This window comes from Eutrema salsugineum, unplaced genomic scaffold (genome assembly GCF_000478725.1).
Source record: "Eutrema salsugineum unplaced genomic scaffold, Eutsalg1_0 scaffold_2, whole genome shotgun sequence".
NCBI lineage: Eukaryota > Viridiplantae > Streptophyta > Magnoliopsida > Brassicales > Brassicaceae > Eutrema > Eutrema salsugineum.
The window spans coordinates 8,992,392-9,020,341 of record NW_006256829.1 but is presented as its reverse complement, the minus strand read 5'-3'; the positions used below and the strand labels follow the sequence as shown (position 1 = coordinate 9,020,341).

Genomic DNA, 27,950 nt, shown 5'->3' with positions numbered 1-27,950 from the left:
TTTTTTTTTTTTATATTAAAAAAACGCATTCCTAAGCGTCGTTAGGCTTGCGTAACCCAAAATAAATAATCTGAATTAGGCTATTATGGGCCCCAAACGGGCCTCATTATCCTCATTCGTCTCTCCTGAAATAGCAATCGGAGCATTGACGGAATTCACTTTACGGTAACACCGTGGAGGCATATCTCCCCACTTCGTCTGCAAAACCCAATCTCACGATTTGAGTGTTCTCGCAATAGACGGACAAATATAAGGTATCCTTCCATGTCTTTTTCTTTCGTATGCGGTGTTGCTCTTTGATTCCTGAATCGAATTCCGTATATTTGTTGTTTGTTTGTGTTTAATTAGGGTTTAGTTAAAATTGGTGACTTTGATTTGCGTTGCTTCAATTCTAAAATTTCTCAGATTTTGCCTTGTTTTGATTGGTTTTCAGATGAGTGTGGCGAGTGATTCTCCAGTGCATTCCTCCAGTAGTGACGATCTTGCCGCCTTCCTTGAAACTGAGTTGGAGTCTGACTCAGATTCTTCGTCTGAGTCCTTCCCCAGCGAAGAAGCCGAGGATGATACTGAAGTTGCCAATCATAGGTAAATTCACCCACATATTTTTACTCTACTTTCACTGGGATTCATCTTCAAGCTCTACTTTATTCAGTATTCACCAATAGGTGTTAGTTCTTTTGGTGAACTTCAGTGTCTCTGAATCATGTTTTTCAAATCATAATGTAGATTAAAAAAACGAAAGCTTGAGCATCTAGAAACCGTAGAAGAGGAGGGGGTTGAGAATGTGGCTTCTGTTACGTTTTCAGAAGAAATCTCAGGTGAATCTCTTTTTCTTCAGCCTCACTTTGGTGTCCTGTAATCTGTTCTATTTTATTTACTTTTGAACTTGCTATGCTTGCAGAAGCATCCTCAAGCAAGAGACCGTGCGACCACCCAGGTTCCATTAAACAAATCTGCATTCTTTGTGGCGAACCAGTGGAACAAACCGGTGTTCCATTGAGATACATGCACCAGGTAAGCCAATCTATTCGATTTCCTTACAAATTTTAGAAGAGCTGCTTTTAAATCGAGTCTTAGTTATGATTAATGAGCTTGTGTATATCTGTTTACCTAGGATATGTGGATTCATCAAGAAGAAATATCCCGGATACGTGACTCAGATATAAAATTCTTGCAACGGCAGCGGAAGTTGTGTTTAGTTCTCGATTTAGACCACACTCTTCTTAATACAACCGTACTTAGGGACCTGAAACCAGAGGAGGATTATTTGAAAAGCCATACACATTCTCTTCAAGGTGATACATTCTGCTACTTTCTTTTTTGGCTTTATTCAAATCATATCTCTGTACATAGAACTTCAGTCTTCTGTTTGTTCTTTTATTGTTCCACCTAGATGTTTGCATGCGTTGTATAGTTCTAAGTTTTTTTTTTTTTTTTGTTGATCTCAGATGTCTCTGGTGGCGATCTCTTCATGCTGGATTTTATGAATATGATGACAAAATTAAGGCCGTTTGTTCGTTCATTTCTGAAAGAAGCCAGCGAGATGTTTGTAATGTATATATACACAATGGGAGATAGGGATTATGCACGAAAGATGGCCGAGCTGCTGGACCCAAAAGGAGAGTACTTTAGCGGTCGGATAATTTCTCGAGATGACGGCACAGTGAAACATCAAAAGAGTTTAGATGTGGTGCTGGGACAAGAAAGCTCTGTTCTGATTCTTGACGATACAGAGAATGTAAGTATATCAAATGTTGCATGTTATTTTTAATCATGATATTGTGATAGATTGTATGTGCTGAGGTTAAAAAAAAAAAAGACGTGCTGATAACTTGGTTTGATGCGCAGGCATGGCCAAGTCATAAAGACAATTTGATTGTGATAGAGAGGTATCACTTTTTTGCTTCAAGCTGCAGACAGTTTGAGCACAAATACCAGTCTCTCTCGCAGCTGAAGAGTGATGAGAGTGAACCGGATGGGGTTCTTGCCACTGTTCTTAAAGTCCTTAAACAAACACATAGTCTATTCTTTGAGGTATGCTCAATATATATATGTAAAGAAAACCTTTTTTTTTTGTTGGGTGTGGTGTCTGGCTGTTTTTTTTTTATTAATACTGTTATTTCAGGATGGTGGAGGATACACATCTGGCAGAGACGTGAGGACATTATTGAAGCAAGTGCGTAAACAAGTCCTTGAAGGATGTAAGGTAGTGTTTAGTCGAGTGTTCCCGACCAAGTCTGAGCCTAAAGATCACCCACTGTGGAGGATAGCTGAGGGATTGGGAGCCACGTGTGCAACGGAAGTGGATGCATCCGTAACACACGTCGTGGCTATGGATGTGGGAACAGAGAAAGTGCGTTGGGCTATAAGAGAGAAGAAGTTTGTGGTCAATAGAGGGTGGATAGACGCAGCTCATTACCTGTGGAAGAAGCAGCCAGAAGAGAACTTTGGGTTGGAGCAGCTCAAGAAGACAGAAACGGAAGTAAAGAATGATGATGTAACACTCGAAAATTAGATAACTTATGTACAATTGTTTTTTATTTATTTATTATGAATGTATGTCGAAGCAAACCAAAGTTTTGAACTAATTTTTTGTAGTGTTTTGTCTACTTCTTTGTATATATACGAATTTCGTTCTGTTCATTCCTTCTTCCTGGTCCGGCACCAACAATGTGTATGTTGTTTATCTACCGACTAATTTGTTGGGCCTAAACGGGCCGTCTATATACGAACAATGGGCCACCACGTCTATTATTTTTTGTTTTTAATTGTATTGTTTTGTTGTCGACCGGCTTCGCGTTTCTCTCACCGTCTTCGCTAGACATGGCGCTCGATGCTTATGCTTCGTCGAACCCTAATCAGGTTCACTCAGATGTTCTTCTTAAATCTAGAGATGCTTGCTACAAGGTCGTTTTCTCTTTCTCCTTGATTTTCGCTGTTGTGGTTTTCGCGACTGATTGCGATTGGTGAATAGGGTAATCAGTAATCCGTTGAACTGATCACAAATTTTCAGGCGAGAGATGCTTTTTACGCTTGCCTGGAAAAGGAATCTGGAAAGAAACTCACTGAAATCGCTTCCGTGGGTCTTCTCTACCCGAAGGAGTGCAGCAATTCCAGAACAGAGTTCGTCAAAAACTGCCGCTCCTCTTGGGTATATCTTGTTTCCCCTCTCTCAGTTAGCTCGCATTTTGCATTTCTGTATTTTGTTTCTCCTCTTTGGTGTTGATCTTTATTGAACGATTAAAAAAAATGAAGGTGAAGCATTTCGATAGGGAGTATTGCCGGAACAAGAGAGTGCAAAGACTGTTGGATGATGGAGACGAGAGGAAAGGTCCAATGTCACTTCCTCAGCCTTACACTTTCAAGCCTTCCCCTCCCGCTTAGATTACTTTCCTTTCCTGGTACTTCCTCGTTCTTGACCAACATTCAAAAGTTTCTAAATTCTTACTCCATCTGTCTAATTTTGATTCTTTCACCTATCTTATATAAGTGCACACCTACCTTTGTGTTCTGTCTTCTCACCATTGTTTTAATGATCAAGCTTTACCTTGTCTTTGAGTAGATCACATCAAATTATTTGTCATTAGTTTTTGTTTTTCAATGTCAGGTCTGTAAGATAACAATGGCCATTGCACTCACCGAGTCGTTCCTTGAAATCAAATACTGTTGGTGAAACATGGGAGTTATTTTCTTTGCCTATAGTTTGACTTGTTTTATAGCTCTCCTAAAAGTATTGTCTTTATTTGAGTTGTAAGTCTACAACATTGGAATAAAAGGGAGCATTTCAAGAACCTGATTCTTTGCTTTTATGTTTATTGCTGCCCACAATGTTTGTTGATAGTATACAATATGCTGCAGCTTTTCTCCTCACTGTTCTTGAAGCTTAAAGAAATTAGTAGTTTATGTATGGATGTATTCCTCTGCCTCTAATAGATGGATAAGTCTTATTCTCACTTACGGTATCCAATAGTCGGGCCGGCTAATGAATTCGGGCCTAGATATGAATTGCTAGAACGTGGGAAGCTACAACTTGAATATTTTACTGGTTCCAGTTACATTCGATTGACCAAACAAATAGCAACGTTGACACAAAGCGATTTGGAGGAGTAGTGGGACACATGTCTCTTAGTTTCCGGTCCCACCACCTCTGTTCTGTATCTACACCAACACACACGTATACGAGTGTTTCTGTCTTGTCGGTTTATGTTCTTTAATGTAAATTATTTTATGTTATTCAATGCTTAACAAGTGAAAATAGATAAGAGATGGATATTAGTGTTTGACTTAAAAGTGAGAAGGTGAAGCCCAAGAGAGATCCTAGGGTTCAGGCCTTGGAGGCAGATACATCATCCATAGTAGAGGAAGCTTCAGGTGCAGCTGCAGCGGCTGCTACTGCTACATTTGCATCCTCAGCTGCTACGGCAGTATTGGAGTTGGGGTTGAAGAGAGCTCCACGAGAGTGAGTAGATGTAGATGATATTGCAGTTGCGAGAGAGATGGGCATTAGACAAAGCCCTTTCCCTTGAAGGTACTGCATTGCTGATCCCATGTCTTCTTCCATCAGCTTTGCAACCCTCTGTTCCGTTGTCCTTAGGCTCTCGTTGGATGATCCTGTTGCGTTTCCATTCCCTTTTACGCCATTGCACGGTCCTGTTGAGAGTGCGTTGAGCCTTCCTCCTACCTACATTACCAAAACCCATGATGATGATTGGTGGGTGATGCCACTTAATATAAAAAGCCATTAGAGGGAGTTAAGAAACTGACGTCAGAGGTGAGACCATTGAGGCGTGGACCAACTGCCCCTGCACCTCCCAATCTACTCATGCTTAGTACCTTGACTTGAAGCTGAAGGAATCTAACATACTCGATGATCTCGTCCAGCATTGATGCTTTATCCGTCTGCATCAACCAGATTATGTTATTATGCAGATCCAGGACAAGAGTTATACGTAATCAGGAAAGTGTTGAGTACCTTGTTGGTGTTGGGAACTAGTTCTTGGAGAGACTTCATACGCTCAGCAATGCGTTCCCTTCTCAGCTGCACAAAACCATACAACATAATTCAATCAGATACACACAAAGATGATGGAGAAGATGGAGACGGTGAATGATGGAGATATATATACCCGCTCAGCGATGCTGTGAGGATCGGTGGCTTGGCCTCTCCTGGCTCGCACCCTTGGCTTTTGACGAACCACAGGTGCGCTCGTTGTCGAGACTGTCCCTTGTGCCGTCAATCCATCTTGGCTACCAATTTTTGGACCACCTGACTCCTGCATTGACAACAACAACAACAACACAAACATATGTGAGAAATCAGAAACATTTTTAGATTCTGAGGTGATGATGTAAGATGTTAGTTTTAGTGCCTGAGGGTGATGGAACTGGTCGGGGAAGGAGGCGTCCACGGTGAGAGCGTGGAAGAGAGAGTGCGGTGCAGGAGGAGGAGGAGGAGGAGGAAGAGATGAGTCCCAGCAAGGAGGGAGAGAAGAGAGCATTGACATGGAATCAAGGAAGAAGTCAGTATTGTTCTGGTTTATGAACTCCCCCTTTCCTTCTCCATTCCCATTTTCCATCTCTTCTCCTCCTTCTTCTGTCTTCTGTCTTGTTTCTTTGCTTCCTCCTTCATTTTTATCCTCTTTTTTATTATTTTTAAAACTTTTGATTTCTAATTTTTTTTTTAATTACTGGCCGTTTCATTATTCTCTTTTTATATTTTACTCCCTTAACTATCTTGGAATATTATTAATATGAGTTTCGAATCTCTCAAATATTATCTCACAAAAGTCGTACGTGGCCGGCCAGCCTCTTTGTATGTTTGTTTTTGTTGTTAATAATCCTTAAAAGCCAATTTTCGATTTATTCAAATCTGTATACAATCCATTTTACATTGTGTTTTGTTTTATATTTTCTTCAAACTTTAAATTTTCATGTCAGGTAAACACTTTGCCCCTTCGAATGATTAAAACGTTCCCATTTTTGTAGTTAATCAAACACGTTCGTCCATTTCAACATAAGAAGAGGAAAGGGAGAACAACAACGCAAGTAATAAAAGGCCAAAGACCACATAGAGAAACAGGCCTAAAGCCCAAACTGAAAAGTGGCTCACTTCATTGATAAGTCGGTCAATAGAGGAAAATACACTTTCCTCCGTCTTCCTTCGTCCAAAATTCTCTCTCCTCGATCCCCAAATATCTCTAATTACCGACTGAAATTGATCGGAAAAACCTAGGGCTCTTCGTATTGCTCCGCCACAATGCACAGCCGACGCCAAATCTTCGTTAAATCTCTTCACAGTCAACAAGCCGTCGCTCTGCAATTAGATCCTGCACAATCTGCATTAACTCTTCCCTGTCTCACTGCCTTACTCGAATTGTCGCAGCGTAAATCGTTATCGGATTTCTGCATCGCTCTTGATGGGAAGCCTTTGAATGGCTCTACACGGATCCAAGTATCTAAGCTCCCTTCCATCTCCGTTCTCACTCTTTACCCTCGTCTCCGTGGAGGTGGAGGAGATGGCGGCGCGACGGGAGCCGAGTCTCGCGATTGCTACCTTAATATGTACGCGGAGAAGAAACCCGACAAGGTTGATCCGAATGAGCAGAGGCTCTCCAAATGGCTAAACTGCGCTTTGTCCAACGAACCTTTGGCCGAGCCTTGTGTGATTGATCTCCTCGGGAATTTGTTTAACAAAGAAGCTTTGGTAAACGCTTTGTTGACTAAGAAATTGCCTAAGCAATTCTCGTACATTAAGGGTTTGAAAGACATGGTGAACATCAGGCTCACGCCGGTCGCTGGTTCCGATGGGTCATCGCAAGATACGACCAGTGCCCAGTTTCAGTGCCCGGTTTCAGGGCTTGAGTTCAACGGAAAATACAAATTTTTCGCTCTGAGGAGATGCGGACACGTGATGAGCGCAAAGGCGTTGAAGGAAGTGAAATCTTCTTCGTGTTTGGTTTGTCACGCGGATGTCAAAGATTCTGATAAGATTGTGATAAACGGTACAGAGGAGGAGGTGGATTTGTTGAGGGAGAGGATGGAGGAGGAGAAAGCAAAGCTGAGGGAGAAGAAAGGCGCATCAAAGAAGAGCAAAAACGGTGTAACCGTGGTTGCTGATACAGGAGCAAAGGTCGTAAAGAGACAGATGGATGATGTTAATGGCAATGGCAATGGCATTACTGTGAAGAAATTCAAGGCGGGAGATGCAGTGCCGGTTAATGCTACCAAGGAAGTCTATGCTTCTCTCTTTACTTCCTCCAAGAAGAAGTCTGATTTCAGGGAGACTTACTCTTGTAGATCACTCCCTCTCGGCAGGAACTGATTTGGTGGAGACATGTTGTTACCTGCTTTGCTTTGTAATTTGCACTGATTATATTTGATATGTCAATCAACTTGCATTTGTAATTCGCTACTGGATAATATAATGTGTTCTTTTCTTTCGCAATTGGCATAACTATGTTTGCATCCACTGGGGACCCGCATCCACTGTGCTAAACTATGAATTTGTTGTATTATCAGCTGCAATTGTAAGAAGAAGGTCTGTATGTAGTTTACATCAATGCACGGACAAGAGCTTTGCAGCACAAGCACAATTCAGAATGTTGATATAAGTTATCCAAAAAGACAGACATGCAGAATTGCACAAGCAGTTCACAAAAAGCCAATAGTTCCCAAATCGTGGCAGCTCGTGACAAAATGTGCTTTCTCATTGGCTTAGTCGTGCTTCTCTTTTAAGCACCTGTGCAGCATGGGTGGAAGAAGATAGAACAAGTGTCAAGATCAAGGTGTTTCCCAAAGCTTGAAGAAAAGAGAATGAAATAGAGAGGGTGTAGGCATTAACCTCATCAGCAAACTTGATCAGAATGGTAGTCCGAGGACGTTGCTGCCCTTCAATGGGTACAAAATGAGCCGTAACCACAGCAGGAAACCCTGCGTTATCCAGAACTCCCTGCATAGAGGAAAATGGTGGCTGTCTCATTCTTCTCTTCTTTAACCATTTATCTTTAAACCGTATTCATGAATACGCCAAGATAGCACTCACCTTCACTATGCCAGCAACAAACGCTCCGCAGTTGAATGTTCCCATGTCTTTTGGAATCGATATGAACCTACACGTTTACATTTTTAATCAGTTCCCTTGACCTAGAAGTCGAGTGTGTACGGAAAGAGCTAGATCAATATTAACCTGTTCACGAGAAGTTCCTTTTCACTGATCATGTACTCATCTTCATGTTCTGTTCCTTTTTCAAGTGAATCAGCAACCTATGGCATTTTTGGTAAGGGCGAGTTAGGATCAAGAAACAAGCATTTCCATAGAAAGAACTCAACAACTAATTCAATTTGAAATCACCACTCACCTTTCCAAACAACACCTTCCACACGGTGCTATGGACGAAAGACAGAATTCCGAGTAACCGTGTCTCTCTTCGGTTGCCCTGAAACAATGAGACAACATATCCATCACACAAAGAGACTCCTGACTGAACTCTGCATTGCTCTTCCATGAACAAAACTTATAAGAAATGAAACCTTGTCTTTTCAAGCCTTTCAGGCAATACATACAAGCATCAGTTTTTAGTTTTGCTAAAACACAGCGTACCTTCTCCCGGTTGCAAAGAAGCTCCAGAACTCGAGCTCCAACTGCATACCCAGCATCCTCTAATCTGAGAGCCATCATTATCAAGAACAAAACTCATTGTTAGAATGTGAATGATTCAGACAGAGAAAAAAAAACAAATCTTGTTCAGCTCACCTTCTTTCAAGTTCAGCAATATTGTCGACCTGTGTTTGATTGTACTGAACGAGCTCCGAGAATAAGAAAGCAAATGCGGTCAAGCTCACCTGCAACATACGTAGAATTTTAAAGTGGCTAAATTTCCGGAATTGAATGATCACCGTAAAGAGATCAAAGTTAGAAGATCGAAATCCGAGAGATGCGAATTGAATTCCCCCAGAACTATTAGATCCGGATCCAAATCGATAGAATGTTCTCACTTCCCATACTCGTTGCAGAGTCAAATTCTCTAAGAAGAGATTTTCTGAGCAAAATGTCCGAAATTGAAACAGAAAAGTGGATCTAGGGAGCGAGAAATACCTCTTGTTTGCCTTTGCTGAGGGGCTTGTCAAGGACGTTGGAGTACTGCTTCATTTTCCCAACTCCGATCATCTTCCCTCGTCTTCTTCGGTTTACAGCTTACCCAGAACCCTAAACACACAGTCTTTTCTGTTTTCTGGGAAAATTACGCTTTTCCGGGAAAACAATTTGGAGAGATGCCGCTGTTGTTTAATTCAGCCTGGTTTGTCTTCGGTTTGATGAATGAACAGAAGACTATATATCTTAAATTTATTAATTTTAATTTAATTAGTCCAAAATTGTTGAGAGGTTTGGGCAATATAAATTAAGGCCCTAGAGATGATAAAAAGGGGCCGAGAGTTGAGAAGAAGCCCTTAGCTTCACCGTCTCTCTCTTTCTCGTGCTTCATTCGAATCGGCCGTTCTTTCTCCAATCTCTCACTCCAATGGACGAAGACGACGAGTTCGGAGATCTGTATTCCGACGTCCTCCAGCCCTTTCAACCTCCCGCCGTTCTTCCACCTCCACCTCCTCCTCACCGTTCAATCGACCTCAACCTCCGATTCCAGGATCATGACGTGGCAGAAGCTAATTCAGCTTCCGTCTCTAGGGTTTCCGACAACGATGCCTCCAAATTATCCGCCACTCCCTCTCACGACGCGAATCGGCAAGCAATTGGCGATGCTGGCGGCGACGACAAGGACATGAGCTTTGATATCGAAGAACCCGATGCCGATTCCACACCTTCGATACCTGGTCTTTTCGTTTCCGCTTCTGAAGCTGTCGCGGTTCCTGGTTTGGCTACGGATCGAGGTGTTCCGCAAGAGACGACGACAAGAATTGAGCAGGTAGGCGATGGAGGCTACGGAGGACAAGGAGAAGGAGATGATTGGGATAGCGACAGTGAAGACGATCTGCAGATAGTGTTGAATGACAGTAGCCGCAACGTCGTGATCGGAGTTGACAGAAGATCAAGGATGGAAGACAACGAAGATGACGATGACGATGATGATGATGAAGAACCACTTGTTATAGTGGCAGACGCGGATCCAAATCAGCCTATGGAGGAGCAGATGTGGGGAGAAGATGGTCTGCAAGTGGTTGATGGAGATGGCAAAGACGGAGGAGAAGCTGGCAAGGGAAGTGGACCAGGAGGTGCTTCTGGCCAGTCCAAAACTGGGTATAGCAGTCATGGGTATCATCCGTTTCATTCTCAGTTTAAGGTCAGTGTCAATGCAACACTGTTGTCACTAGTTAGATTACTTAGTGGCCTGGGTTCTTGTCGTGGCCCTGTTTTATTTTTCATAATTTCTGAGTGCATATCTCCTTTGTACTTGTACCTAAACCTGAATGCAAATGCAGAGTATGTTAAATCAGAGAAATTGGAGTCTGCTTCTAGATTTTGACTCACCATCTTCTTTCTTAAATGCTTCTTTTTTTGTTCAAGAAATACCAAATTCGGGGTGTTTGGTCATAACATTCAAGAACGTGAAAGGATATAATCTCTTCGTAGATCGCAATCCTATGACACCAGCAATTATGCTGTCTAAGAGTTGTTGCAAAATCTAACATTAGCAATTGAAGAAGAATCACAATCTCTTGGGACTCTAACTAAATTTATGAAGCCAACATTCCGTCAAAGATTTCATATTTTCGTTTGGATTAGTCATACCAAAGTTACAATTATTCACGCTGATTCAAAATAAGGTGGTATTGATCTACTTGACGTAATTACCTTTCTCTTGCAGTATGTAAGACCGGGGGCAGCCCCCATGCCTGGAAGTGCTGCATCCTCAGGTCAAGTTCGTCCACCTGCCAACCTTGGTCCTATGGCTGGTCGTGGCAGAGGAGATTGGCGTCCAATGGGAATGAGGAATGCTTCTGCTCCACAGAAAGGCTTCCACCAGACTTGGGGTAGTAATACAGCAGGGCGTGGACTGGATTTTACTCTTCCCTCTCACAAGTAACTCTTTATCTATTCGGAACTGTGGAGATTTTATATAGTCAAGGCTCATGTCATTACATCTGCATATCAATCTTTTTTACTTATTTGTCATCTAACATCTGATTGTAAGTGCCAAGTTTTGACTAGTAGAGACCTGTGTTTCTTTTATTTGATTTCTCTTGCGTATTTATAGGACTATATTTGAGGGTTTAGAGACCTGTGTTTCTCTTGCGTATTTATAGGACTATATTTGAGGTCGACATAGAGACTTTTGAGGAAAAGCCCTGGAGATATCAAGGAAATGATGTCACTGACTACTTCAACTTTGGACTGAATGAGGAGAGCTGGAAGGACTATTGCAAACAGCTGGTAATTAATAACTGTGATTCATATCCTATTTCAGCGAATGAAGAGTACTAAGAGGAACATCTTTCAATTCCATACAGGATCAACACCGTATAGAGACTACGATGCAAAGCAGAATACGCGTTTATGAAAGCGGTAGAACAGATCAGGTAATGTGGATCTTGGCTTATATTGTAGCACTTAAGAGCTGACTATTCTTCGCAGGCTGACAATATTTTGTCAACAACACCATATACAAAAAGGGTGACATTGCATTCCTAATCATTCTCTTGTACGATGATAGGGTTATGATCCAGATCTGCCCCCAGAGTTAGCTGCAGCAACAGGGGCGCAGGGTGTTCCTGTTGATTCTTCAAATTTAGTGAAGCCAGACACTACTCAAAGTGACTCTGTTAAAGTACCAGCTCATGCTCGACCTTCACTAGTATGTTTCCCCCTGCCTTTGCTCTCATTTGAAGTAGCGTTGTCTATATGTGGTTCACTGTATTGTATGTGGTTCACTTTTTTGTATATCAAAACTGGAACATTGTGGCTGTACAATTGTCTTGTTAGTTTCTAAACTATGAGACTATTGGTTGGATATTTTTTTTCTCGCAGCCCCCTGGAAGACCAATACCTGTGGAGACTGGTTCTGGTGAGCGTATGCCATCCAGTGATACGCGTGCTCCTCGAATGCGTGATCTAGATGCTATCATTGAGGTTGAACCTGTCTCAAATCTTTCTTGATTTTGATTTTACGGGTGAGGCATCTTTGCGTGCTATACTGACTGCTACTAACTAAAAAAATGACTTTGTTGCCAGATTGTATGTCAGGATTCGCACGAGGATGAGCCCTCGGGTGAAAATGGCGCAGAACAAGCTGATAGTAGCCTTCCTGGAGAAAATGTTCCAGTTGAGACTGGGTATGCTAATAGCAGGAGACCAGGCATGGAATCTGCTGAACAAAGTCCTGCCCAGGATGAGCCACGTAAAAGGCTTCTCAAAAAGCAAGACGATGAGATCTCTAGAAGCACGGATAGTGGCCAGAGTTTTCGTTCGTCGTCTCCTGTTGGAGACAGAGGCACAAGGTCATCAAGTGTTGATCGTGAAGATGTCGGGGGTGAAGCTGGCAAAGATGCTGAGATGGAGGAGCATAAAATGAGTTCTGCAGTCCCTCAGTCAGCAGTTCAAGAAGATGAAGGAGTGGAATCAAAGGCAGAGAGAAGTAGTGAAAGCAGCAAAGCAAGATCTGGAAGTCACAGAGATTATCAGCAATTGAAGGATGGTGCAGAAGAGGAAGTTATTCAAGATAATAATTCTGCTAGACCAGCTAGCAATAAGAAAAATCACGATAACAATGCACCACATCAGAGTAGGAAGACTCAAGACAGAGGGAAAGAAATGGAAAGAAGTCGAGCGGCGAGCAAAGGCGGTAGGGAGTATTCGAATCCTCATATGGAGGTTGATTCTTGCTATAATTACTCAATTGCAAGCGGCGAGGATTTTGATAGAAGGAAAGAGCGAGATGTTGATGGGGGTGTCTGGCGTAGGAAAGAGGATGACCCATTCATTAGAAGAGGTGGGGATGAAGGGTCTAGAAAAAGGGATCGTGAAGATGATTTGGGCTCTAGGCAGAGGGGTAAAATGCGAGAGAGTGAAATACGCAGCAAAGATGACCATGTTCCTTCGAGAAAGCATTTGGATGATGTTGGTTTGAGAAATAGTTATGAACTGGATAATCACATCAGCAAGAGGAGGAAAGATGAAGAATACTTGAGAAGAAACCGCTCTGAAAAGAATGAAATCTCATATGGTCAGAGAGAATCAATCAGCCGCCTGAAACGAGAACGGGGTGATAGGTTGGACCATCAAAAGAGAGATGCCCAACATAATGTCCAACATAAGTTTAGAGATGATTTTGACGACCACGGTTCTCTAAGGCACAGAGATGATTTCTATATGCAGAGAGATGGAAATGAGAGGTTGAGAGAACGTGAGGATTTCGATAAATTGAAACTAACTCACGAGGATGGTTTATCAGCACGAGGAAGAGAGAGGCATGTGGCTGCAAGGGGCCATAGAGGTTCAGAAGACCGATCATCGAAGATGAAGGATGAGTATAAAGCTTCTGACAAAGAGCATCTCACCAAAGATACAGCAAGGCATACTAAACAGACGAAAAGAAGGGAGTACCCTGGTGAAGAAAGTTCTTCCCATCATAGAGGAAACGAAGACTTCTCTGCACGCACAGATGACTTTGTTAACAATGAGAAAAAAACAAGGCAGGAGAGGACAGGTGCAAAAAGTGACAAGGTTATGGATTCTTCAGATGGCCAGCGATTGCAAGACAGAAAACATAAAGATTCTAGACGAAAGATTAAAGAACAACGAGAGGGCACAGATTCATTGAGGACCAAGCAAGGAGAACAAAATGGCAGTTCCGAAGTGACCGTATGCTCCATCAGCCTATGAATTTACTTTTATTAATCTCATCCAAGTTTTGCAAATTTAAAGTAGCATGGTATTCTGAAAGCAATATACCGTGCGAAGTTTTTTATTCCATTGCCAATCTTACCTAATATATCTCATGGTTTTGTCACTTTTAGTATGCCTTCACGGACAATACTGATGTTTCTTTCGTGCCTTTCAGGGCTCAAAAGGAACCAACGAAGCACAAAATTACAGGAGTGAGATCCCACAGCAGCTTAACGCCACCAAAAGACACAAGGAAAATGCTTCCTCTGTTGAGGAGCTACAAGATTCAAAGAGAGGACGTACGAAATTAGAGCGCTGGGCAAGCCAAAAAGAGAGAGATGATGCTGTCACTGCCAAGTCATCATCCACTTCTTCAAAACTTCAAGAGAAGGAAAAAGGCACTAATGGCCGAGTTTGCGAACCCGTTCATGGTTCTATTGGCAAGAATCGGGATGTAAACGAAGAGAAAAGTGGCCATGACCTTGCAGAGACCAAAGATGGAAGCGAGAAGGGACCAGGAGACCGGCACTTGGACACGGTTGAGAAACTCAAGAAACGCAGTGAAAGGTTCAGGCTTCCAATGCCCACGGAGAAAGACACCACAGGAGTAAAGAAAATGGAGTCTGAGACGCTGACTTCTGCAAAAATTGAAGGCCCTGTGGATTCAGAGGTGAAAGCTGAGCGGCCAGCAAGGAAAAGACGGTGGACAAGCAGCTGAGAGTGATAAACTGGAGTTGAAATAAAGAGCGAGGAACTGGCTCTCTTTGGCTTGGATTGAGGGATAGTTTGATGCTCCATGTAGCTTCCTATACTTAAAACAGTTGACATGAGAGTCTCTCTTTCCACGGAGCAGTTGTGGCGGTCACTAGATGAAGGATCAAGTTCAACGAATATTAATTAGGAGATTAGGGAGAGTGTGTGTGGGAGGAGCTATGTTGTGTAAGAATAGGGAGGGAATACGCATAAGGATGACTCTGAGAGAATACTCTTGTAGTAGTTGATGTAACTTTTGTCAAAGATTATTGGTCTTTTAGTTTTGTTCTCATACTAAGCGCCTCGGGAGAGAGCGAGAATATTTTAAAAATACTAAACGGCACTGTATTATACTGTAGTAATTATCTTACTGTTTTGTAAATTACCTTTGATGACATTATCATTGGTGTTTTGCCTTTTTGCTGGTATACTATGTCGAGATAGCAACAACTATGAAAGTAATGACTGCTTCGTGGAGAAGGTTCGTAAAATAGAATTATGTGCGGTTATCAATATTCAAAATCTCTACCGAAATCAAACATTCCTATGACAACAAACAAAGATTTTTTTTTTAGAGCTTTGATCTATAACAACAAATCCCTGTGTACTGCGTATTTTGGTTAACGTGAGTAAAAAACATAGTTAGCTCACATTGTGTCAGTGGAATGCTGAGGGCGAACATGTTACAATATTGTGTGATCAATCTTTCTTAGGCTGTGAAGAGAAGTCCCAAGGCCAGCATAGCCAGCAAGGTAAGGCCAAGATTAGCAGCGTTGGCAACAGTGCCTGAACGAGGGGCTGGTGGAGCTCCTCCAGTTGCATTGGAGGTGGCCATGTTTGCAACCGGAGGCAAAGGCGGATCAATCACGTCTTTAGCATCAAGAGGCGGGTTTGGGGCACTAGTCGGTGGCTGTGCTTCCTTGGCTGCCACAGAGAGTAGAGCGCCAGCCTCTGCAGGTAAGATTGCATAGGGCTGGTCTTTGTTCAAATCTGAGCATGGACTCCCTGCATTTGCATCAAATATATATGATCAATCTCATCTTGGTTATGGTTCTTTAATGATCTTGTAAAGGTTTAGACTTACTTAAGTATCTGGTAGCAGTGGCAGGGAACTCTGTGATGACTCCATCAACGCCATTCCCAGCAATGAACGTGGCAAGCTCTACCGTAGGATCTGAGAAGTAGTCGAACACTATGGAAACGAACTCGTTCCTTAGCACCGAGACGTAAACAGAGATGTTCCCTTTGTGCATTTCCTCCACCACGTTAGTTTTCCCTGTGGCAAAGCTGTTGGAGACGGTGACGAGAGAAGTTCTCTTAAGATTTACAGCATCTGCGTGCTTCTTGATTTCTTCGACGGATGGCTTGGGAGCATCTCCGATTTCTTTGTCAATGCTCAAGACTCTAGTGAAGGGAGGTACAGCCTCGAAACTGGCCAGGACGGAACTGTCATCTGACTGAATCATAACCTTCTGTGTTGATTGCTTGTCCAGTGTGGAGTTGGTCAGAGCGGACTTGACTGCGTCTACAACACCTAGGCCTTTCTTAGAGGCTAGATAGGCAGCGTTCTGTAAATAAGAATTAAGATTTAGTGGAGCGGCCTTGAGTGATTAGTTAAGGAGTATTTGGGGGCTTAAAAGGCTTGCCTGCACGTTGATAAGAACTCCAGTGACAGCCTTTGCTTTGCTCAACTCAAGGAAGTCAACGAGACTCATGAACTTCCCGGCATTCTTGTTTGCTGGGTTTCTCTGGAATCCCCCAGAAGTTAAGAAGGGGCTCTCGATTTGAGCTGGACACAGAGAATCTTAGTGATTTAGCTGAGAATCATGAGATTGTTTCAGAAAAGTTTAGAAAAGAAAAAAATCAGTTTCATACGCTTCAGGGACTGGATCTCGGCCCAGGTGAGATCAAAAGAGAAAATGGCATTGGTAGGCTGGATCTCAGGAACGCTGGTGGCTCGGGACATGAAAGTGGTCATGGCATTGGTGCTTTTTGTGAGGTCTGCAGAATCCAGGCAGAAAGCGATTCCGTCTTTGGACATCTGGACAGAACAGTCAATCACATCTGCTCCATCGTCGACTGCCTTTTGATAAGCCAGATCAGTGCAGCCTGGATAATCTCCACTTGCTCCATTGTGAGTTATGACCAACGCATGGCCTGCTTTGGGGAGATTGCCCTTTTGGTGAGAAAAGCAAGCTGCAAGAATAAAGACACTTGTGAGCTTCTCCTATTAATAAAATCTTTTGAGAGTACATATAAGAGGGTAAATAGTAAGTCATCTCACTGATGGCTTGTGATGCTGTTGGCGGGAAATCAGTGATGACGCCATCAACAGAGAACTGGCCATTGTCCACAAACTGGAGATACTCAGTGGAGGGATCATAACTGTAGTTGAAGCTGGTGATCATATCATTGGCAAATCCAGAAGCATAGATTTCTAAACCGGCTTTGTGAGCATCAGCCACAATGGTGGAGGCAGGCTTAATGTACTTAGCCGAGTCAATTGGCCAAATGTAGTCTTTGGGGACAAGAATGCCTGAAGCAAAGGCCTTGATAGCTGCAAGGTTCTGCTGAAGCTCGCTGTACTTCTTGTTGGTGGTTGGCTCAATTGCCTCGGGGTCTTTGAACTCGAATATGAGCTTTGTCTTGGCCCTGCCTGCATCCATTCCAATGCTCTTCAAGAAACCGATCTCAGGAGATGAGATGAAATTAATGCCGCGGAGTCCCAGACTTCTCAGGTACTCGGCTGTGCTCAGCTTGTGTTCCATGTAGAAGCTGTCGTACTGCACATTTGTATAGTATTTTGTTTTTTTTGATGAGTCAAAAAGAAGCCCCCATAGGTTGGTTAATCATATTCTTGATAGAGAGGAAGAAGAGAAACCTGAACGCTCAACCAGAACTTGGGAGGCTTGGCTCCGAGTACGTCCTCCACGGCAGAAACCGGCATTTGGCCGTCAAAGATGCTAGGCCGAGAGAATATGTTCTGGACCACTGCTCAATAATACAAAACATGAAAACGGTATGGTGGTGGTGGTGGTGGATAAGCATGGAAGGAAGAAAAGAGAAGAAGACATACGAGAGACATTGGAGAAGATGGTGTCGGCAGAGTAGTCAAGGACAAACCAGCCTTTGAGGTCTTGACCATTGACCTTGTAGGTCTTCTGTGCTTTGGGGAAGAGCGTGGAGATGGTGGTTGCATTGTCAAGCGTGATATCAGACAAGCAAAGGCCAACACCGTCCTTGGTCATCTGAAGATTGCACAACATTGTGAGGCCAGGCGAGCTGGTGCTAATAGCCAAGTCGTTTGCAGAGGCGCTTGACTCAGGGAAAAGACCCGAGAAACCACCTCTGGCCACAACTGCTGGCTCTTGTCCTGAAAGAGAAATAAAGATATGGGTTTTTTAGAAAACAAACCAACATGTTATGCAATGTATATGGGGCAGGTTCATAAATAGTATCGAGACATACCGTTAAGGGTGAGCCATTTCTTGGCAGGAACAGCGGCTGCAGCAGAGGGCTTCTTGGGAGCCGCAACACAAGAGTGTAAAAGAAGGGAGAAAAGGATGAAAAACCTCAGCATATTTGTTTGTTTTGATTGATCCTGCATGTTTTGTGTGTACGTACAAAGCAAAGTCAAATACATTTACATTACAGAGTTTTGATATCCATTTTAGAAAGAAAAGAAAAAAGTGAATCTCACAGCGAAAAAAACAAGAACATGAATCCCCTCTTCTGCTTGTTTTCCTCGTTATTATTTTTTTGTTTTTGGAGAAGGGAAAAGAAGCGAAGGGGAGATGGTCAAACAAAAAAGGGTTAATAATGGGTAAAAAAAGTAACTTGCTAAAATCACCATTTATGGCCATTTACTCCTCCCCTATTTTTATCTCTTTTTTTCCCCTCCATTCCCTTGTTAACCGCTTTTCTTGTTTTTTTTTCCAGAATCTTACATGTCTTATTTTCATAAATTTATGTATCACCCCCTCACTTTTAAAACGTTAAATATTTTCGACTTTCGACCAAATTCATTATCATATATTTTCGCTGATAAACATGGATTAAGATAATCATAGAATATGATTCTTAATCATAAGGAATAAACAAAAAAGTGGGGTATATAATGACTGTTATGAGATGGCGTTTGGTTCGACACCTCAAAACTTTTTGCCCTTTTACCACCGGACTTTAGTTTTTTTTTCAGGTCCCAACACCTCTTCTCCTCCTCCTCATCGCTTCCTTCTCACGCAACCTTGATCCACCCCAACGATGAAGATCACCGCCTTGCTTGTTCTCAAGTGCGCTCCCGAGACTTCCGATCCCGTTATCCTCGCCAACGCTTCCGACGTCTCTCACTTCGGCTATTTCCAGCGATCTAGCGTCAAGGAGTTCGTCATCTTTGTCGGTCGCACTGTCGCCAGCCGAACCCCTCCTTCTCAGCGACAGTCTGTCCAGCACGAAGGTTCTTCTTCTTCTTCTTTTACCTTTTTTAGATCTCTTTCTTTCGTCTTTTTATTCTCTCGGATCTATGCCATTCCCTTTTCCTCTTTGCCTTTGATTCGATTTCTGCAGACTCGGATTGGCTTTTCGATTTCCCAACTTTTTTTTAATGAATTAGGATGTGCGATTGTTTTGCTCAGCTCTTTCGATTCTAGATCTTTCCGGGCTGTAATTTCACGCGATTCCAGCTTTGTTATTTGTCCTCGATTTTTGGGGTAATTAGGGTTCGTGTTTTTTTGATTTTGATATAGAGTACAAGGTTCATGCTTACAATAGAAGTGGCCTTTGCGCGGTGGGATTCATGGACGATCATTATCCTGTTCGAAGTGCCTTTTCTCTTCTCAATCAGGTATCATTATGTTGTTCTACTAGGAATCAGTCGTTATCGTTTCCCTGAGGATTCGGTTTGATTGACATTCAATTTTTGTTTTCCAGGTCTTAGATGAGTACCAGAAGAGTTTTGGTGAGACATGGAGGTCTGCTAAAGAAGACTCCAGTCAGTCCTGGCCATACTTAGCCGAAGCTTTAACCAAATATCAGGTTATTCACTTTTGCAACTGTATTCGCTCTTTTTGCCTATAAATCTTCAATTGGGTGACACAAGAATCCAAATCGATTGATTCCTCATGGACTAGTCTTATCATATGATGACCAAGTTGATTGTTGATTTTGAATGATTTGATTTTAATGTTTTTGGTTTTGCCTCGTATTTGTAATCTTCAGGACCCAGCAGAGGCTGATAAGCTGTTGAAAATCCAGAGGGAGTTGGATGAGACCAAGATTATCCTTGTAAGCGCAATCTTCTGTCCTTCCTTGTAGACCCGTGCGTATATACTTAAATGCTCTCTTTTCCAAGTTCCATTGAAGATGCATAGTGACTCAATTTTTCATTCATGCTGTCCCCAATTAGTATGCTGTTTTGTCAATGCGTTCAGTTTTAAGGAGAACGTCTTGCAGATGCAAAAAATGAATGATTCTCGAAAACCCAAAACTGAATATATGTTCTGTGTTGTTACAGCATAAAACCATTGATAGCGTTTTAGCCCGCGGAGAGAAGCTGGACAGCCTAGTGGAAAAGAGCTCAGATTTGAGCATGGCATCGCAGGTAACATTCTACCATTGCATACCAGCTTTTCCCAGCTTATATAGCTTTCTTTTTCACTGTATCGGTTTTTGAGCATAGTTGGTGAACACGGTAGAAAGGCCAGGATAAGAACGAGGTTGAGAGTGCTGTAGATAAATAGAAAAACTTTTGTGCTTATTGGGAGCTGTTGCGTGTTATTGGAGTAGGTAGATAAATAGAGAGAGTTAATGTAAAGATGATTTCGCCATGGGAAACTGATTTTGATGTTTTGGTTGGAACAGATGTTTTACAAGCAAGCGAAGAAAACGAATTCATGCTGTACTATTCTGTGAGCTGCAACTCTGGACGTGCCTGGGTATATATAGTCAACCAAACTTTTGCTGGGGGACGAGACTGTTTTTCTTTATTACCTATATATATATATGATTCTGGATCTCGTAGTTTTGCATTGCATGCACTGTGGAATTCCGTATAAAGACTCGAGTCGTGTGGTCTGTTATCCGAATACATGATGTCACTACCAGATTTCAATTGTCTTTGCCAGATTATTTGATTGCTTTGTTTATGATTTACTTATGGTAATAGATGACTCTGTTTACTCACGAAAATATATTTAGATGCTGAAATTAGACAAAAGGTACAAGGATGAAAACAAGAGTAAACACAAGGGGTAGTATATTACACAGACAAAGGAGGTGTGTTTTGTAATTATTTGCCAAAGATAGATTTGAGCCACCAAACGCCCTTAGTGTCGTTGGGGGCAGCGTCGGACTCAGGTGGTGTGTCACTCTGAGGTGTCTTGTGAAGCTTGCTCACGTCATAACCTTCATCCACTGCCTTTTGAACCAGTTGATTGTATGTATCTTCCTCCATGTGAGCTGTCCTGCTCAGTATCTACACCACCCACATACATACATACATACATAACCCACCTTAATTACGATCATCATCTCAATTATTTCATCATAAAAAAGCAAAGAAAAAGAAGCAAAAAGAGGCTTTACCCAGAGGTAACTCCTTGAGCCTTGGCCAATGACGGCGTGCTGGTAATCGGGGTCGATATAGAGGACCCAGTAGTCGCCGGTGACGGGAATGATAGGGAGGAAAGGAGGGACGTAGAACTTGACCTTGAACTTGGCCTCGTCGCTCTTTGGGTCGGTCTTGTAGGCTGAGCCTTGGATGAAAGCTCTCTTCCCTCCGTTCCATGTCTCGTTCAAGACGTGCACCGTTCCGTCCGGGTTAAGAGTATAGGTGGCGCGAGTGTCGACGCCGTTCTTGGGCTGAAACAAGGAGGGGAAAGAAGCAATCTCGTACCAACGGCCCATGTATCTCTCCAAGTCGAGTCCCTTCACCACTTGCATCTCTTTCTTCTCCGTCGTCATCTTTCTTCTTTCTCTTTTTTTTTTTTTTCCTTGTTCTCTACGATTTTTAGATATTTTCTTTGAGGTAATAAGGATAAGAAAGAGAGATCTCAGTTTCTTTTTTATAGGAAATAGAGAAAATAGAGCCAAGGAGATTTCCGTGGGAGGAGGTGTTGACACGTGGGTAGCGTGTGGGGTTAGCTGGTTCTAGTAGCGTCCATGAGTTACAAAAGGAGGAGGACACAAATGTCTCTTTTTTCTTTTCTTTCTTCTGTGGGAGTAGAATTACAATACAATGGGCCATACATACATTCACATTTCGATTTGACTTCCTCTTTTAGGCTATTCTAGGTCCCCACCAAATTTTACCGTAATATTGAAATCTAAATCTCTATTATGTAAAATATAACGTTTCTCATATATAGCTCAATTAACTAAATTGCAACACTTATAAAAAAAAATTCATAAAACTTCAATATGAGTCACAATTTTTATAGAGAGTTTTGGAAAGAGATCGGGATAGTAAATTAGTCGTTTCAGTCAATCCTGAATAAATGGAAATATTCAATCATTCCATAATTTCCATTGATCCCGTATGTCAAAACAACAGAGTTAAGGGGTTATGGGTTACCTGATTTACAAACCCAACTATTGTTCTCGATTTATTATTAATTAGGCCGTAAATGTAACGAAATTAATTAGGCCCAAAATTTGTAAATTTTCTCTTTTTTTTTTGACCATTAATAAGCCGCATTGTCAATATCGGAAATACTCTATTTTCGATATTATTAAAAAGGGAAACGAAAGTATTCCTTATCCGTATATTGGTTTTCAAAATAAACAACACTACAGTATTTTCGTCTTCAGAAAGTTTCAAATAATTTTTAACTTTTACCCAATTACACAAACACAAGTTCTTCTTGGATAAAAAGTTTCAAATCATAAAGAGAGTATGAAACTGGTTGGTGCAGTGTGTCAGCTGATCTATTGACAATGGAAAGAAACAATGTCGGAATAAACTGAAAAAAAAAAACAAAAAACAAATGACAAAGAATGGTAATTCATTTGAAGAAAAATGATGCAACCGGTAGAGAGAGAGAGAGAGAGAGAGAGAGAGAGGCATGCATGAACTAAGGCGGAGGAAACGAATCAAACCCAAATCTAGTAGCCACAGCTGATACCAATCCGTTATTCTCATCCTGCAACAAAACACACATCACTTTCATTCTCTACCATTGCAAAAGATTTGATCAAATCACACAAAATTGTCATTACTCACTTGTTTCATCATCTCATTCATTATGTCATCGAATACATCATGCTGGTTTTCGACGACAAGAGCATTCTCTGGCTTTCCAGAGTGCTTCATCTGATCTGCATCCAGCATTGTAAATTTCCCCACATACTCTTGACTGTTGTTGATTGTTGTTGCACTGTCCTCTATTGGGCTCATCATCAGTGACTCATCCAAGCCTTTGCTTCTGCTCGCATTGTTGTCCCTGAAAACAATGTTATCTGCTGCTAAGGGATACTCCACGTTACCGAACTGATTGTTCACCATGTTGCAGTTCTGTTCCTCCCATTTTGGTCCATCGTCTAACGTGTTCATGAAGGCACCTAGCAACTGAGGCTCACACTGCATCTCTCCACCAGGATTCTCTGCAGACACCAAAGAGCTACAATCTCCCAGACCGCTCCCTGGATATGCCACTTGATCCTGACTGAAAACATGGTTTATTGGTAAACAGCTTGATGGGAATCTGTTTGTTGTTCTCAAACTCCCTTGCCAGCTATGACTAGGAAACCTAGGTAGTCCATGAACGCTCATGTTTAGGGAACTAGAGTTGGCCTCGTGGCAAGGCTGGTTTTTATCCGAGGCTATGTGCAGGGGTTGTGTATAGTTTGCTTGCAACATCAGATTGTTGCTTGAAGCACTTGGCAAAGAGGTGCTAGAGCTACCGAATGACATCCGAGTATCAAGGAAGCTACCGCCAGTTGCTCGGTCCCCTATGGTCTTGAAATCTCCCATGTACTTGCTCGTAGGAAACTGGAGGGGCTCTAGTGGTGACAGATTCACGTTTTGGGATCTTGGGAACAGAGTACGGTGATAAGTTCCAAATGGATTAGCTGAGTTGCTTGAGCTCTGGTGGTTGTTGAAGTTGGAGGAGTTGGTTCCTTGAAGGTTTATGGATGAGTACACAGAGGGATGGAATCTGGTGAGATGGGAACGGGACAAGAGTGAAGAGCTTGGAAATTGTCTTGTGGAAGTGAAGTCTCTTAGTCCATCAAGTTGAGACATATTAAAGTAAGATGAATCTTTTGTCCCAAATGTATCTGGAGTCATGTTCTGATGTTGACTTTCATCTATCTTTTTCAAGTATAGTCTGTACTTCTGCAGCCCAAAACCAGAGCAAAAAAAACAAAACAAAACAAGTAGAACTGTCTCACCATTCAAGGTTACACTAGCAAAAGGCACAGTCCAAAATGAAAGAGTGAATGGGAAATTAGTACCTGTAAATGGCTGGCTACGTTTTCCCTAGTGAGACCTTCTATATTCATGAAATCAAGTATTTTCTTTGGAACAGCCTCTGTAAAGGAGAAAAACAAACATTAGTAGAAATGGAAAGAAGACTCAACACATGAAAGCATCAAAAGGAGGCAATCTCACTGTCAAGTCCCAGTTGCTGAACGGCATTGACAAACTTCTGGTGGAGCTCCTGTGACCAAACAACACGAGGCTTCTTCCGTGTGGATGACTCGTCGCCATCTTGTTCACTCCCCTCACCATCTTCATCTTCTCTGTCACTTTCATCTTCATCACCACCACTGTCATTAACTTTCTCTTTACGTTTCTTGCTGCCGCTTGGGGCAAGATGAGATTCAGATGGAGTTAGCAGCTGGGGAGAAGGGGAAATGTTTTTTTTGTATGTGGTAATGTTCTTCTTCACAACATGTTGCCATATATTACGAAGCTCCTTGAGGCCAACAGGCTTGACCAGATAATCACAAGCGCCATGAATAATACCTTTCATAACACTGTCGTAATCGCTGTGAGCTGACAACACTGTAGAAAACGAAACAAAACTCAGAAGAAGAAGAAGAAGAAGAAGAAGGCTATAGTGTATATTGAGAATAAAAGGAGGGTGGGAGAAGTACTGATAACAGGAAGATCCATTTCAAGACCAATTTCTAGCAGCTTAAAGCCATCTGTATCAGGCATCTCTACATCGCTTATCACGAGATCAAACATATTGCTCTTCTCTCTTAGCAATTCCAGAGCTTTCTTCGACTCCATTGTCTTTGTCACTGAGAAAATCAATCAAAACATCTTGTGATGCATTCCAAACAAAAATAGACAGAAGCAGCAAAGAGAGTAAGTACCATGATACTTGCAACGAAGCAGCAACTCCTCGAGTTTCCGAAGGCAGGTTGGATTGTCATCAACAGCAAGCACCCTCATTCCTACAGGAAAATGCTCAGTTCTTCCCTCTTCATTGCTCACCAAGTCCATTTTGATACTCATCACAATGTTGATGCAAGTCTCTTCTTTGCCCTTCTCGTCCCCACAAGAATTAACATATAGAGTATAGACTTTTACTCTGATTTGTATATTCTGAAATACATCTAGTTTGGACTAGGACATACCATAATCCATATCATCCATGTATGTGTAAGGAAAAGACAAAAAAAAAACGAGTGATTGTGCCTTTAATCCGGCCCTTAATTTTCTACATAATTTACATTATTCCCTTCTATTTTTGCTCCTTTTTCCATTTTCAGGGACATGGAGAGTCACATGGTTCTCTTCTTTCCTTTTGTTTGTTGAATCTTTCCTTATCTGTGCACAAAAGACAACTTTTCGTAAAGTGATTTTAAATGTCCCCATTTTTTTCCCATACTTTCAAATATCTATTCTCTTATAACGTTCAAAGCCAGCATTTCATATTCTCTGGCTTGCCTTATATATTTTTCCTTTCCTATTCTGATATACACGTTTTCGTTATCTCTTTTTCTATCAAAGTTAATGCACCAAACAAAGTCATGATGACCAGTTACTCATATGGGCTCTATTCCAAAATGAGACTTTGACAAGGCAATGGACTAAGCTGATCCGCATCACATTCAGCATTGAACAAAAGTCCCATATTTGAAGAACAGTTGACTTTCCCATCCTCCACATTGTTAGTCATTTGCCGATTATTTTTCCATTTTCTCTTCTCTGCATTTGTTACTCAGCCACAACCACAACTCAGGAAGCTTAAACATGGAGTAAAGAAGCGTTCCAAAAATCAGTGATAGATTGGGCATTATCCACCCATTTTGTCAGCGCCGTATCCACTTTTTTTTTTGTTTGCTTCTAGACAGCTTACTGGCCAAGAAATACTTTATATTTTGTGTGGACAATCGTCCTCACTAAATTTATGTTGATAAATAGTTTGGTATTCTTACAATCCGTTAAAAATTCTGGCTGGTGGAAGAAACTGAATTCACCAGGAGATAAGTGATTAGTCTGGAGCTGTTCTTGCAGCTTATAGATACTAGAGGTCTATAGTATTGCAGTGGTGCTGGTGCATATTGAATTAAATCGTTTTGCTCATTTTTCAACGACCACCTAATACACATTAAATGCTCATTTGGGCCTCTGATTTACTGAGGTTAAGAATCTGTATAAAAGAAGCTAAACACTAAACAAAATCTTATGTTTTTTAGTGATTGTCTTGATGAACATGCCATTTTTTTATTATGTAAGGAAAAATAAAAAAGTTGCAGCCAGTCATAAGTGATTGTCTAGATGAACATGGCATTGTTTTATGTAAGGAAACATAAAAAGTTGCAGCCAGTCACAAACTGACAAAGAACAATAAGAAAGTAAAGATTGCAATGGCGGCAGCTAGCTAGCATCAGTGGGAAGAAGAACCTGTGTCTCCGGGTTCTCCCACCGTACGAGATGCATCTGAAGCCAGGTTCTGCTGCTGATGTTCGTCCAACTTTTTCAAGCATCCTCTATACTTCTGCAACCCAAAACCAGAGAAGAAACACAAGTCGAACCATCTCACCATCCAAGATTATACATTAGCAAAGACAGAAGCAAAACGCAAAAATGAGAATGAGAAATTCATTAATTAGTACCTGCAAATGGCTGGCTACGTCTGCACGCGTGAGACCTTCCACGTTCATGAGTTTCTGTATTTTTTTGGGAACAGAAACTATAACGGAGGCCAAGAGAAAACAAAAATTACGAGAAATCCACACATGAAAGTCATCAAAACAATAGCACATTAAGAAAAAAAAAAAAAAAAAAAGTCATCAAAACAAATCTTTAGCAGAAACAAGAGTGGACATGGCACATTAAGAAAGGTGAAAAGAGAGGTTTAAGGGGAAAACTCACTCTCTAAACCCAATTGCTCAACGACAGCGACAAACTTCTGGTGTAGCTCCGGTGTCCAAGCGAAGACACGAAGCTCCAGGGTACGTGGCTCTTGGCCATTGTGTTCACTGTCATTGACTTTGTCTTCCTGGTTGTTGCTGATACTTTGGGGGAGTTGGGAATCAAAAGGGTCTTTGCCTTTTGCGTATTTGCTAATGTTCTTCTGAACAACATATTGCCATATATTCTGAAGCTCCTTGAGGCCAACAGGCTTGAGCAGATAATCACACGCGCCATGTATAACAGCTTTCATAACACTGTCGTGGTCGCTATGAGATGACATCACTTGAGAACATGAACACACAAAGAGTGATGAGAAGTCAAAGACACTAGTGTTGATATGAAAATAAAAAGCGAGGGAGGGGACACGTACTGATGACAGGAAGGTTCATGTCAAGACCAATTTCAAGCAACTTGAAGACATCAGTGTCCGGCATATCTGCATCGGCTATAACCAGATCAAATATGTAGAAGTTCTCTCTCAGCATTTCTAGAGCTTTCTTTGGATCTGTTGTCGTTGTCACTGTCATATCAATAAAAAAATAACATCTCGATCCCACGCTTTCATAGACAGGTAAAATAAAAAAAAACAAATTAACAGAAGCAAAGGATATAAGTACCATGATATTTGCAGAGAAGCATCAAGTCTTTTAGTTTCTCAAGGTAGGTTGGATTGTCATCTACGGCCAGGACCCTCATTCCTACAGGAAACTGCTCTGTCATTCCCTCTTCATCGCTCAACAACTCCATAGCTGATGCAATTCGTCTGCAACAAGTCTCCTCTCTTCCCTTCTCTTCCCTTTCTTCTTATTCTGAAAACCTGCAGTCTGAGAACTATATGCAAATTTTTAAGGAAATAAGTGAAAGATTTTCTTCCTATTAATCCGGCCTATATATCTCCACATATTCACAGATTTCCTAACTATTTTGGCTCCTCTTTTCCCTATTCTGTAAATATCTATACTATTAAAAAAAAGCATGTTAAATATTATA

The 27,950-nt window shown here is 41.7% G+C and overlaps 11 protein-coding genes across 12 annotated transcripts; 5 read left to right on the top strand and 6 right to left on the bottom strand.

Moving 5' to 3' along the window:
* Positions 1-131: 131 nt before the first annotated feature.
* Positions 132-2,789, top strand: LOC18016954 (RNA polymerase II C-terminal domain phosphatase-like 4). The gene is made up of 8 exons (XM_006401078.2): positions 132-254; positions 434-585; positions 727-818; positions 902-1,014; positions 1,115-1,295; positions 1,449-1,738; positions 1,849-2,034; positions 2,126-2,789. Exons 2-8 carry the CDS (start codon positions 434-436, stop codon positions 2,513-2,515), a joined length of 1,404 nt encoding a protein of 467 aa, XP_006401141.1. The 5' UTR covers positions 132-254; the 3' UTR covers positions 2,516-2,789.
* LOC18016953 lies at positions 2,757-3,840 on the top strand. Its single transcript, XM_006401077.2, has 4 exons — positions 2,757-2,907; positions 3,014-3,151; positions 3,256-3,401; positions 3,608-3,840. Exons 1-3 carry the CDS (start codon positions 2,824-2,826, stop codon positions 3,382-3,384), a joined length of 351 nt encoding a protein of 116 aa, XP_006401140.1. The 5' UTR covers positions 2,757-2,823; the 3' UTR covers positions 3,385-3,401; positions 3,608-3,840.
* Positions 3,841-4,324: 484 nt separating this feature from the next.
* On the bottom strand, positions 4,325-5,589 carry LOC18016952 (transcription factor bHLH82). The gene is made up of 5 exons (XM_006401076.2): positions 5,370-5,589; positions 5,127-5,273; positions 4,973-5,038; positions 4,765-4,899; positions 4,325-4,681 (listed from the first exon to the last, which is right to left on the bottom strand). Exons 1-5 carry the CDS (start codon positions 5,574-5,576, stop codon positions 4,325-4,327), a joined length of 912 nt encoding a protein of 303 aa, XP_006401139.1. The 5' UTR covers positions 5,577-5,589.
* A 570-nt stretch (positions 5,590-6,159) lies between these two features.
* Positions 6,160-7,433, top strand: LOC18016951 (protein RTF2 homolog). Its single transcript, XM_006401075.2, has one exon. It carries the CDS (start codon positions 6,257-6,259, stop codon positions 7,319-7,321), a length of 1,065 nt encoding a protein of 354 aa, XP_006401138.1. The 5' UTR covers positions 6,160-6,256; the 3' UTR covers positions 7,322-7,433.
* A 48-nt stretch (positions 7,434-7,481) lies between these two features.
* On the bottom strand, positions 7,482-9,306 carry LOC18016950 (trafficking protein particle complex subunit 5). Its single transcript, XM_006401074.2, has 8 exons — positions 9,095-9,306; positions 8,753-8,841; positions 8,600-8,663; positions 8,358-8,435; positions 8,186-8,262; positions 8,042-8,108; positions 7,841-7,948; positions 7,482-7,738 (listed from the first exon to the last, which is right to left on the bottom strand). The coding sequence occupies exons 1-8, from the start codon at positions 9,164-9,166 to the stop codon at positions 7,706-7,708; spliced, it is 588 nt and encodes a 195-aa protein (XP_006401137.1). The 5' UTR covers positions 9,167-9,306; the 3' UTR covers positions 7,482-7,705.
* A 125-nt stretch (positions 9,307-9,431) lies between these two features.
* LOC18016503 (FIP1[V]-like protein) lies at positions 9,432-14,948 on the top strand. Of its 2 annotated transcripts, XM_024156944.1 has the most exons (9): positions 9,432-10,295; positions 10,821-11,035; positions 11,260-11,386; positions 11,464-11,532; positions 11,667-11,807; positions 11,981-12,082; positions 12,185-13,813; positions 14,013-14,507; positions 14,747-14,948. In XM_024156944.1, exons 1-9 carry the CDS (start codon positions 9,519-9,521, stop codon positions 14,801-14,803), a joined length of 3,612 nt encoding a protein of 1,203 aa, XP_024012712.1. In that variant the 5' UTR covers positions 9,432-9,518; the 3' UTR covers positions 14,804-14,948. The 2 variants fall into 2 exon arrangements, with proteins under 2 accessions (XP_024012712.1, XP_006401136.1); XM_006401073.2 differs by having other exon boundaries at positions 14,013-14,948.
* Positions 14,949-15,173: 225 nt separating this feature from the next.
* Positions 15,174-18,388, bottom strand: LOC18016502 (glycerophosphodiester phosphodiesterase GDPDL7). Its single transcript, XM_024156477.1, has 9 exons — positions 18,291-18,388; positions 18,059-18,191; positions 17,667-17,963; positions 17,472-17,581; positions 16,875-17,373; positions 16,466-16,786; positions 16,237-16,379; positions 15,675-16,158; positions 15,174-15,595 (listed from the first exon to the last, which is right to left on the bottom strand). The coding sequence occupies exons 2-9, from the start codon at positions 18,168-18,170 to the stop codon at positions 15,300-15,302; spliced, it is 2,262 nt and encodes a 753-aa protein (XP_024012245.1). The 5' UTR covers positions 18,171-18,191; positions 18,291-18,388; the 3' UTR covers positions 15,174-15,299.
* A 295-nt stretch (positions 18,389-18,683) lies between these two features.
* Positions 18,684-20,693, top strand: LOC18016500 (VAMP-like protein YKT61). Its single transcript, XM_006401070.2, has 6 exons — positions 18,684-19,046; positions 19,336-19,433; positions 19,520-19,624; positions 19,808-19,873; positions 20,103-20,189; positions 20,450-20,693. Exons 1-6 carry the CDS (start codon positions 18,854-18,856, stop codon positions 20,498-20,500), a joined length of 600 nt encoding a protein of 199 aa, XP_006401133.1. The 5' UTR covers positions 18,684-18,853; the 3' UTR covers positions 20,501-20,693.
* Positions 20,694-20,767: 74 nt separating this feature from the next.
* Positions 20,768-21,619, bottom strand: LOC18016501 (temperature-induced lipocalin-1). The gene is made up of 2 exons (XM_006401071.2): positions 21,173-21,619; positions 20,768-21,062 (listed from the first exon to the last, which is right to left on the bottom strand). Exons 1-2 carry the CDS (start codon positions 21,548-21,550, stop codon positions 20,877-20,879), a joined length of 564 nt encoding a protein of 187 aa, XP_006401134.1. The 5' UTR covers positions 21,551-21,619; the 3' UTR covers positions 20,768-20,876.
* A 1,040-nt stretch (positions 21,620-22,659) lies between these two features.
* LOC18016499 (two-component response regulator ARR18) lies at positions 22,660-25,040 on the bottom strand. Its single transcript, XM_006401069.2, has 6 exons — positions 24,911-25,040; positions 24,686-24,835; positions 24,198-24,593; positions 24,041-24,117; positions 22,809-23,921; positions 22,660-22,728 (listed from the first exon to the last, which is right to left on the bottom strand). The coding sequence occupies exons 1-6, from the start codon at positions 25,038-25,040 to the stop codon at positions 22,660-22,662; spliced, it is 1,935 nt and encodes a 644-aa protein (XP_006401132.2).
* Positions 25,041-26,430: 1,390 nt separating this feature from the next.
* LOC18016498 (two-component response regulator ARR18) lies at positions 26,431-27,707 on the bottom strand. The gene is made up of 5 exons (XM_024156819.1): positions 27,578-27,707; positions 27,331-27,480; positions 26,919-27,242; positions 26,660-26,736; positions 26,431-26,541 (listed from the first exon to the last, which is right to left on the bottom strand). Exons 1-5 carry the CDS (start codon positions 27,705-27,707, stop codon positions 26,431-26,433), a joined length of 792 nt encoding a protein of 263 aa, XP_024012587.1.
* Between the last annotated feature and the right edge of the window lie 243 nt (positions 27,708-27,950).

What these genes read in the sequence shown, in the direction of transcription:
- LOC18016954 (XM_006401078.2), top strand. Translation starts at nt 434, where the DNA reads ATGAGTGTGGCGAGTGATTCTCCAGTGCATTCCTCCAGTAGTGACGAT. An exon ending in ACTGAAGTTGCCAATCATAG is followed by an intron (nt 586 to 726) that starts GTAAATTCACCC and finishes ATCATAATGTAG; the next exon opens with ATTAAAAAAACGAAAGCTTG. An exon ending in CCATACACATTCTCTTCAAG is followed by an intron (nt 1,296 to 1,448) that starts GTGATACATTCT and finishes TGTTGATCTCAG; the next exon opens with ATGTCTCTGGTGGCGATCTC.
- LOC18016953 (XM_006401077.2), top strand. Translation starts at nt 2,824, where the DNA reads ATGGCGCTCGATGCTTATGCTTCGTCGAACCCTAATCAGGTTCACTCA. An exon ending in CTAGAGATGCTTGCTACAAG is followed by an intron (nt 2,908 to 3,013) that starts GTCGTTTTCTCT and finishes ACAAATTTTCAG; the next exon opens with GCGAGAGATGCTTTTTACGC. An exon ending in AAAACTGCCGCTCCTCTTGG is followed by an intron (nt 3,152 to 3,255) that starts GTATATCTTGTT and finishes AAAAAAATGAAG; the next exon opens with GTGAAGCATTTCGATAGGGA.
- LOC18016952 (XM_006401076.2), bottom strand. Translation starts at nt 5,576, where the DNA reads ATGGAAAATGGGAATGGAGAAGGAAAGGGGGAGTTCATAAACCAGAAC. An exon ending in ACCAGTTCCATCACCCTCAG is followed by an intron (nt 5,274 to 5,369) that starts GCACTAAAACTA and finishes TTGTCAATGCAG; the next exon opens with GAGTCAGGTGGTCCAAAAAT. An exon ending in TAGTTCCCAACACCAACAAG is followed by an intron (nt 4,900 to 4,972) that starts GTACTCAACACT and finishes TGGTTGATGCAG; the next exon opens with ACGGATAAAGCATCAATGCT.
- LOC18016951 (XM_006401075.2), top strand. Translation starts at nt 6,257, where the DNA reads ATGCACAGCCGACGCCAAATCTTCGTTAAATCTCTTCACAGTCAACAA.
- LOC18016950 (XM_006401074.2), bottom strand. Translation starts at nt 9,166, where the DNA reads ATGATCGGAGTTGGGAAAATGAAGCAGTACTCCAACGTCCTTGACAAG. An exon ending in TCAGCAAAGGCAAACAAGAG is followed by an intron (nt 8,842 to 9,094) that starts GTATTTCTCGCT and finishes CGTATGTTGCAG; the next exon opens with GTGAGCTTGACCGCATTTGC. An exon ending in TTCTTTGCAACCGGGAGAAG is followed by an intron (nt 8,436 to 8,599) that starts GTACGCTGTGTT and finishes TCATTGTTTCAG; the next exon opens with GGCAACCGAAGAGAGACACG.
- LOC18016503 (XM_024156944.1), top strand. Translation starts at nt 9,519, where the DNA reads ATGGACGAAGACGACGAGTTCGGAGATCTGTATTCCGACGTCCTCCAG. An exon ending in CGTTTCATTCTCAGTTTAAG is followed by an intron (nt 10,296 to 10,820) that starts GTCAGTGTCAAT and finishes TTTCTCTTGCAG; the next exon opens with TATGTAAGACCGGGGGCAGC. An exon ending in TTTACTCTTCCCTCTCACAA is followed by an intron (nt 11,036 to 11,259) that starts GTAACTCTTTAT and finishes GCGTATTTATAG; the next exon opens with GACTATATTTGAGGTCGACA.
- LOC18016502 (XM_024156477.1), bottom strand. Translation starts at nt 18,170, where the DNA reads ATGCTGAGGTTTTTCATCCTTTTCTCCCTTCTTTTACACTCTTGTGTT. An exon ending in GAAATGGCTCACCCTTAACG is followed by an intron (nt 17,964 to 18,058) that starts GTATGTCTCGAT and finishes TTTCTCTTTCAG; the next exon opens with GACAAGAGCCAGCAGTTGTG. An exon ending in CACTGCTACCAGATACTTAA is followed by an intron (nt 15,596 to 15,674) that starts GTAAGTCTAAAC and finishes ATGCAAATGCAG; the next exon opens with GGAGTCCATGCTCAGATTTG.
- LOC18016500 (XM_006401070.2), top strand. Translation starts at nt 18,854, where the DNA reads ATGAAGATCACCGCCTTGCTTGTTCTCAAGTGCGCTCCCGAGACTTCC. An exon ending in AAGCTTTAACCAAATATCAG is followed by an intron (nt 19,625 to 19,807) that starts GTTATTCACTTT and finishes TGTAATCTTCAG; the next exon opens with GACCCAGCAGAGGCTGATAA. An exon ending in ATGAGACCAAGATTATCCTT is followed by an intron (nt 19,874 to 20,102) that starts GTAAGCGCAATC and finishes GTGTTGTTACAG; the next exon opens with CATAAAACCATTGATAGCGT.
- LOC18016501 (XM_006401071.2), bottom strand. Translation starts at nt 21,550, where the DNA reads ATGACGACGGAGAAGAAAGAGATGCAAGTGGTGAAGGGACTCGACTTG. An exon ending in GCTCAAGGAGTTACCTCTGG is followed by an intron (nt 21,063 to 21,172) that starts GTAAAGCCTCTT and finishes TGGGTGGTGTAG; the next exon opens with ATACTGAGCAGGACAGCTCA.
- LOC18016499 (XM_006401069.2), bottom strand. Translation starts at nt 25,040, where the DNA reads ATGGACTTGGTGAGCAATGAAGAGGGAAGAACTGAGCATTTTCCTGTA. An exon ending in GCTTCGTTGCAAGTATCATG is followed by an intron (nt 24,836 to 24,910) that starts GTACTTACTCTC and finishes TGATTTTCTCAG; the next exon opens with TGACAAAGACAATGGAGTCG. An exon ending in TGAATGAGATGATGAAACAA is followed by an intron (nt 22,729 to 22,808) that starts GTGAGTAATGAC and finishes GTTTTGTTGCAG; the next exon opens with GATGAGAATAACGGATTGGT.
- LOC18016498 (XM_024156819.1), bottom strand. Translation starts at nt 27,707, where the DNA reads ATGGAGTTGTTGAGCGATGAAGAGGGAATGACAGAGCAGTTTCCTGTA. An exon ending in GCTTCTCTGCAAATATCATG is followed by an intron (nt 27,481 to 27,577) that starts GTACTTATATCC and finishes TTGATATGACAG; the next exon opens with TGACAACGACAACAGATCCA. An exon ending in TGAGCAATTGGGTTTAGAGA is followed by an intron (nt 26,737 to 26,918) that starts GTGAGTTTTCCC and finishes CCTCCGTTATAG; the next exon opens with TTTCTGTTCCCAAAAAAATA.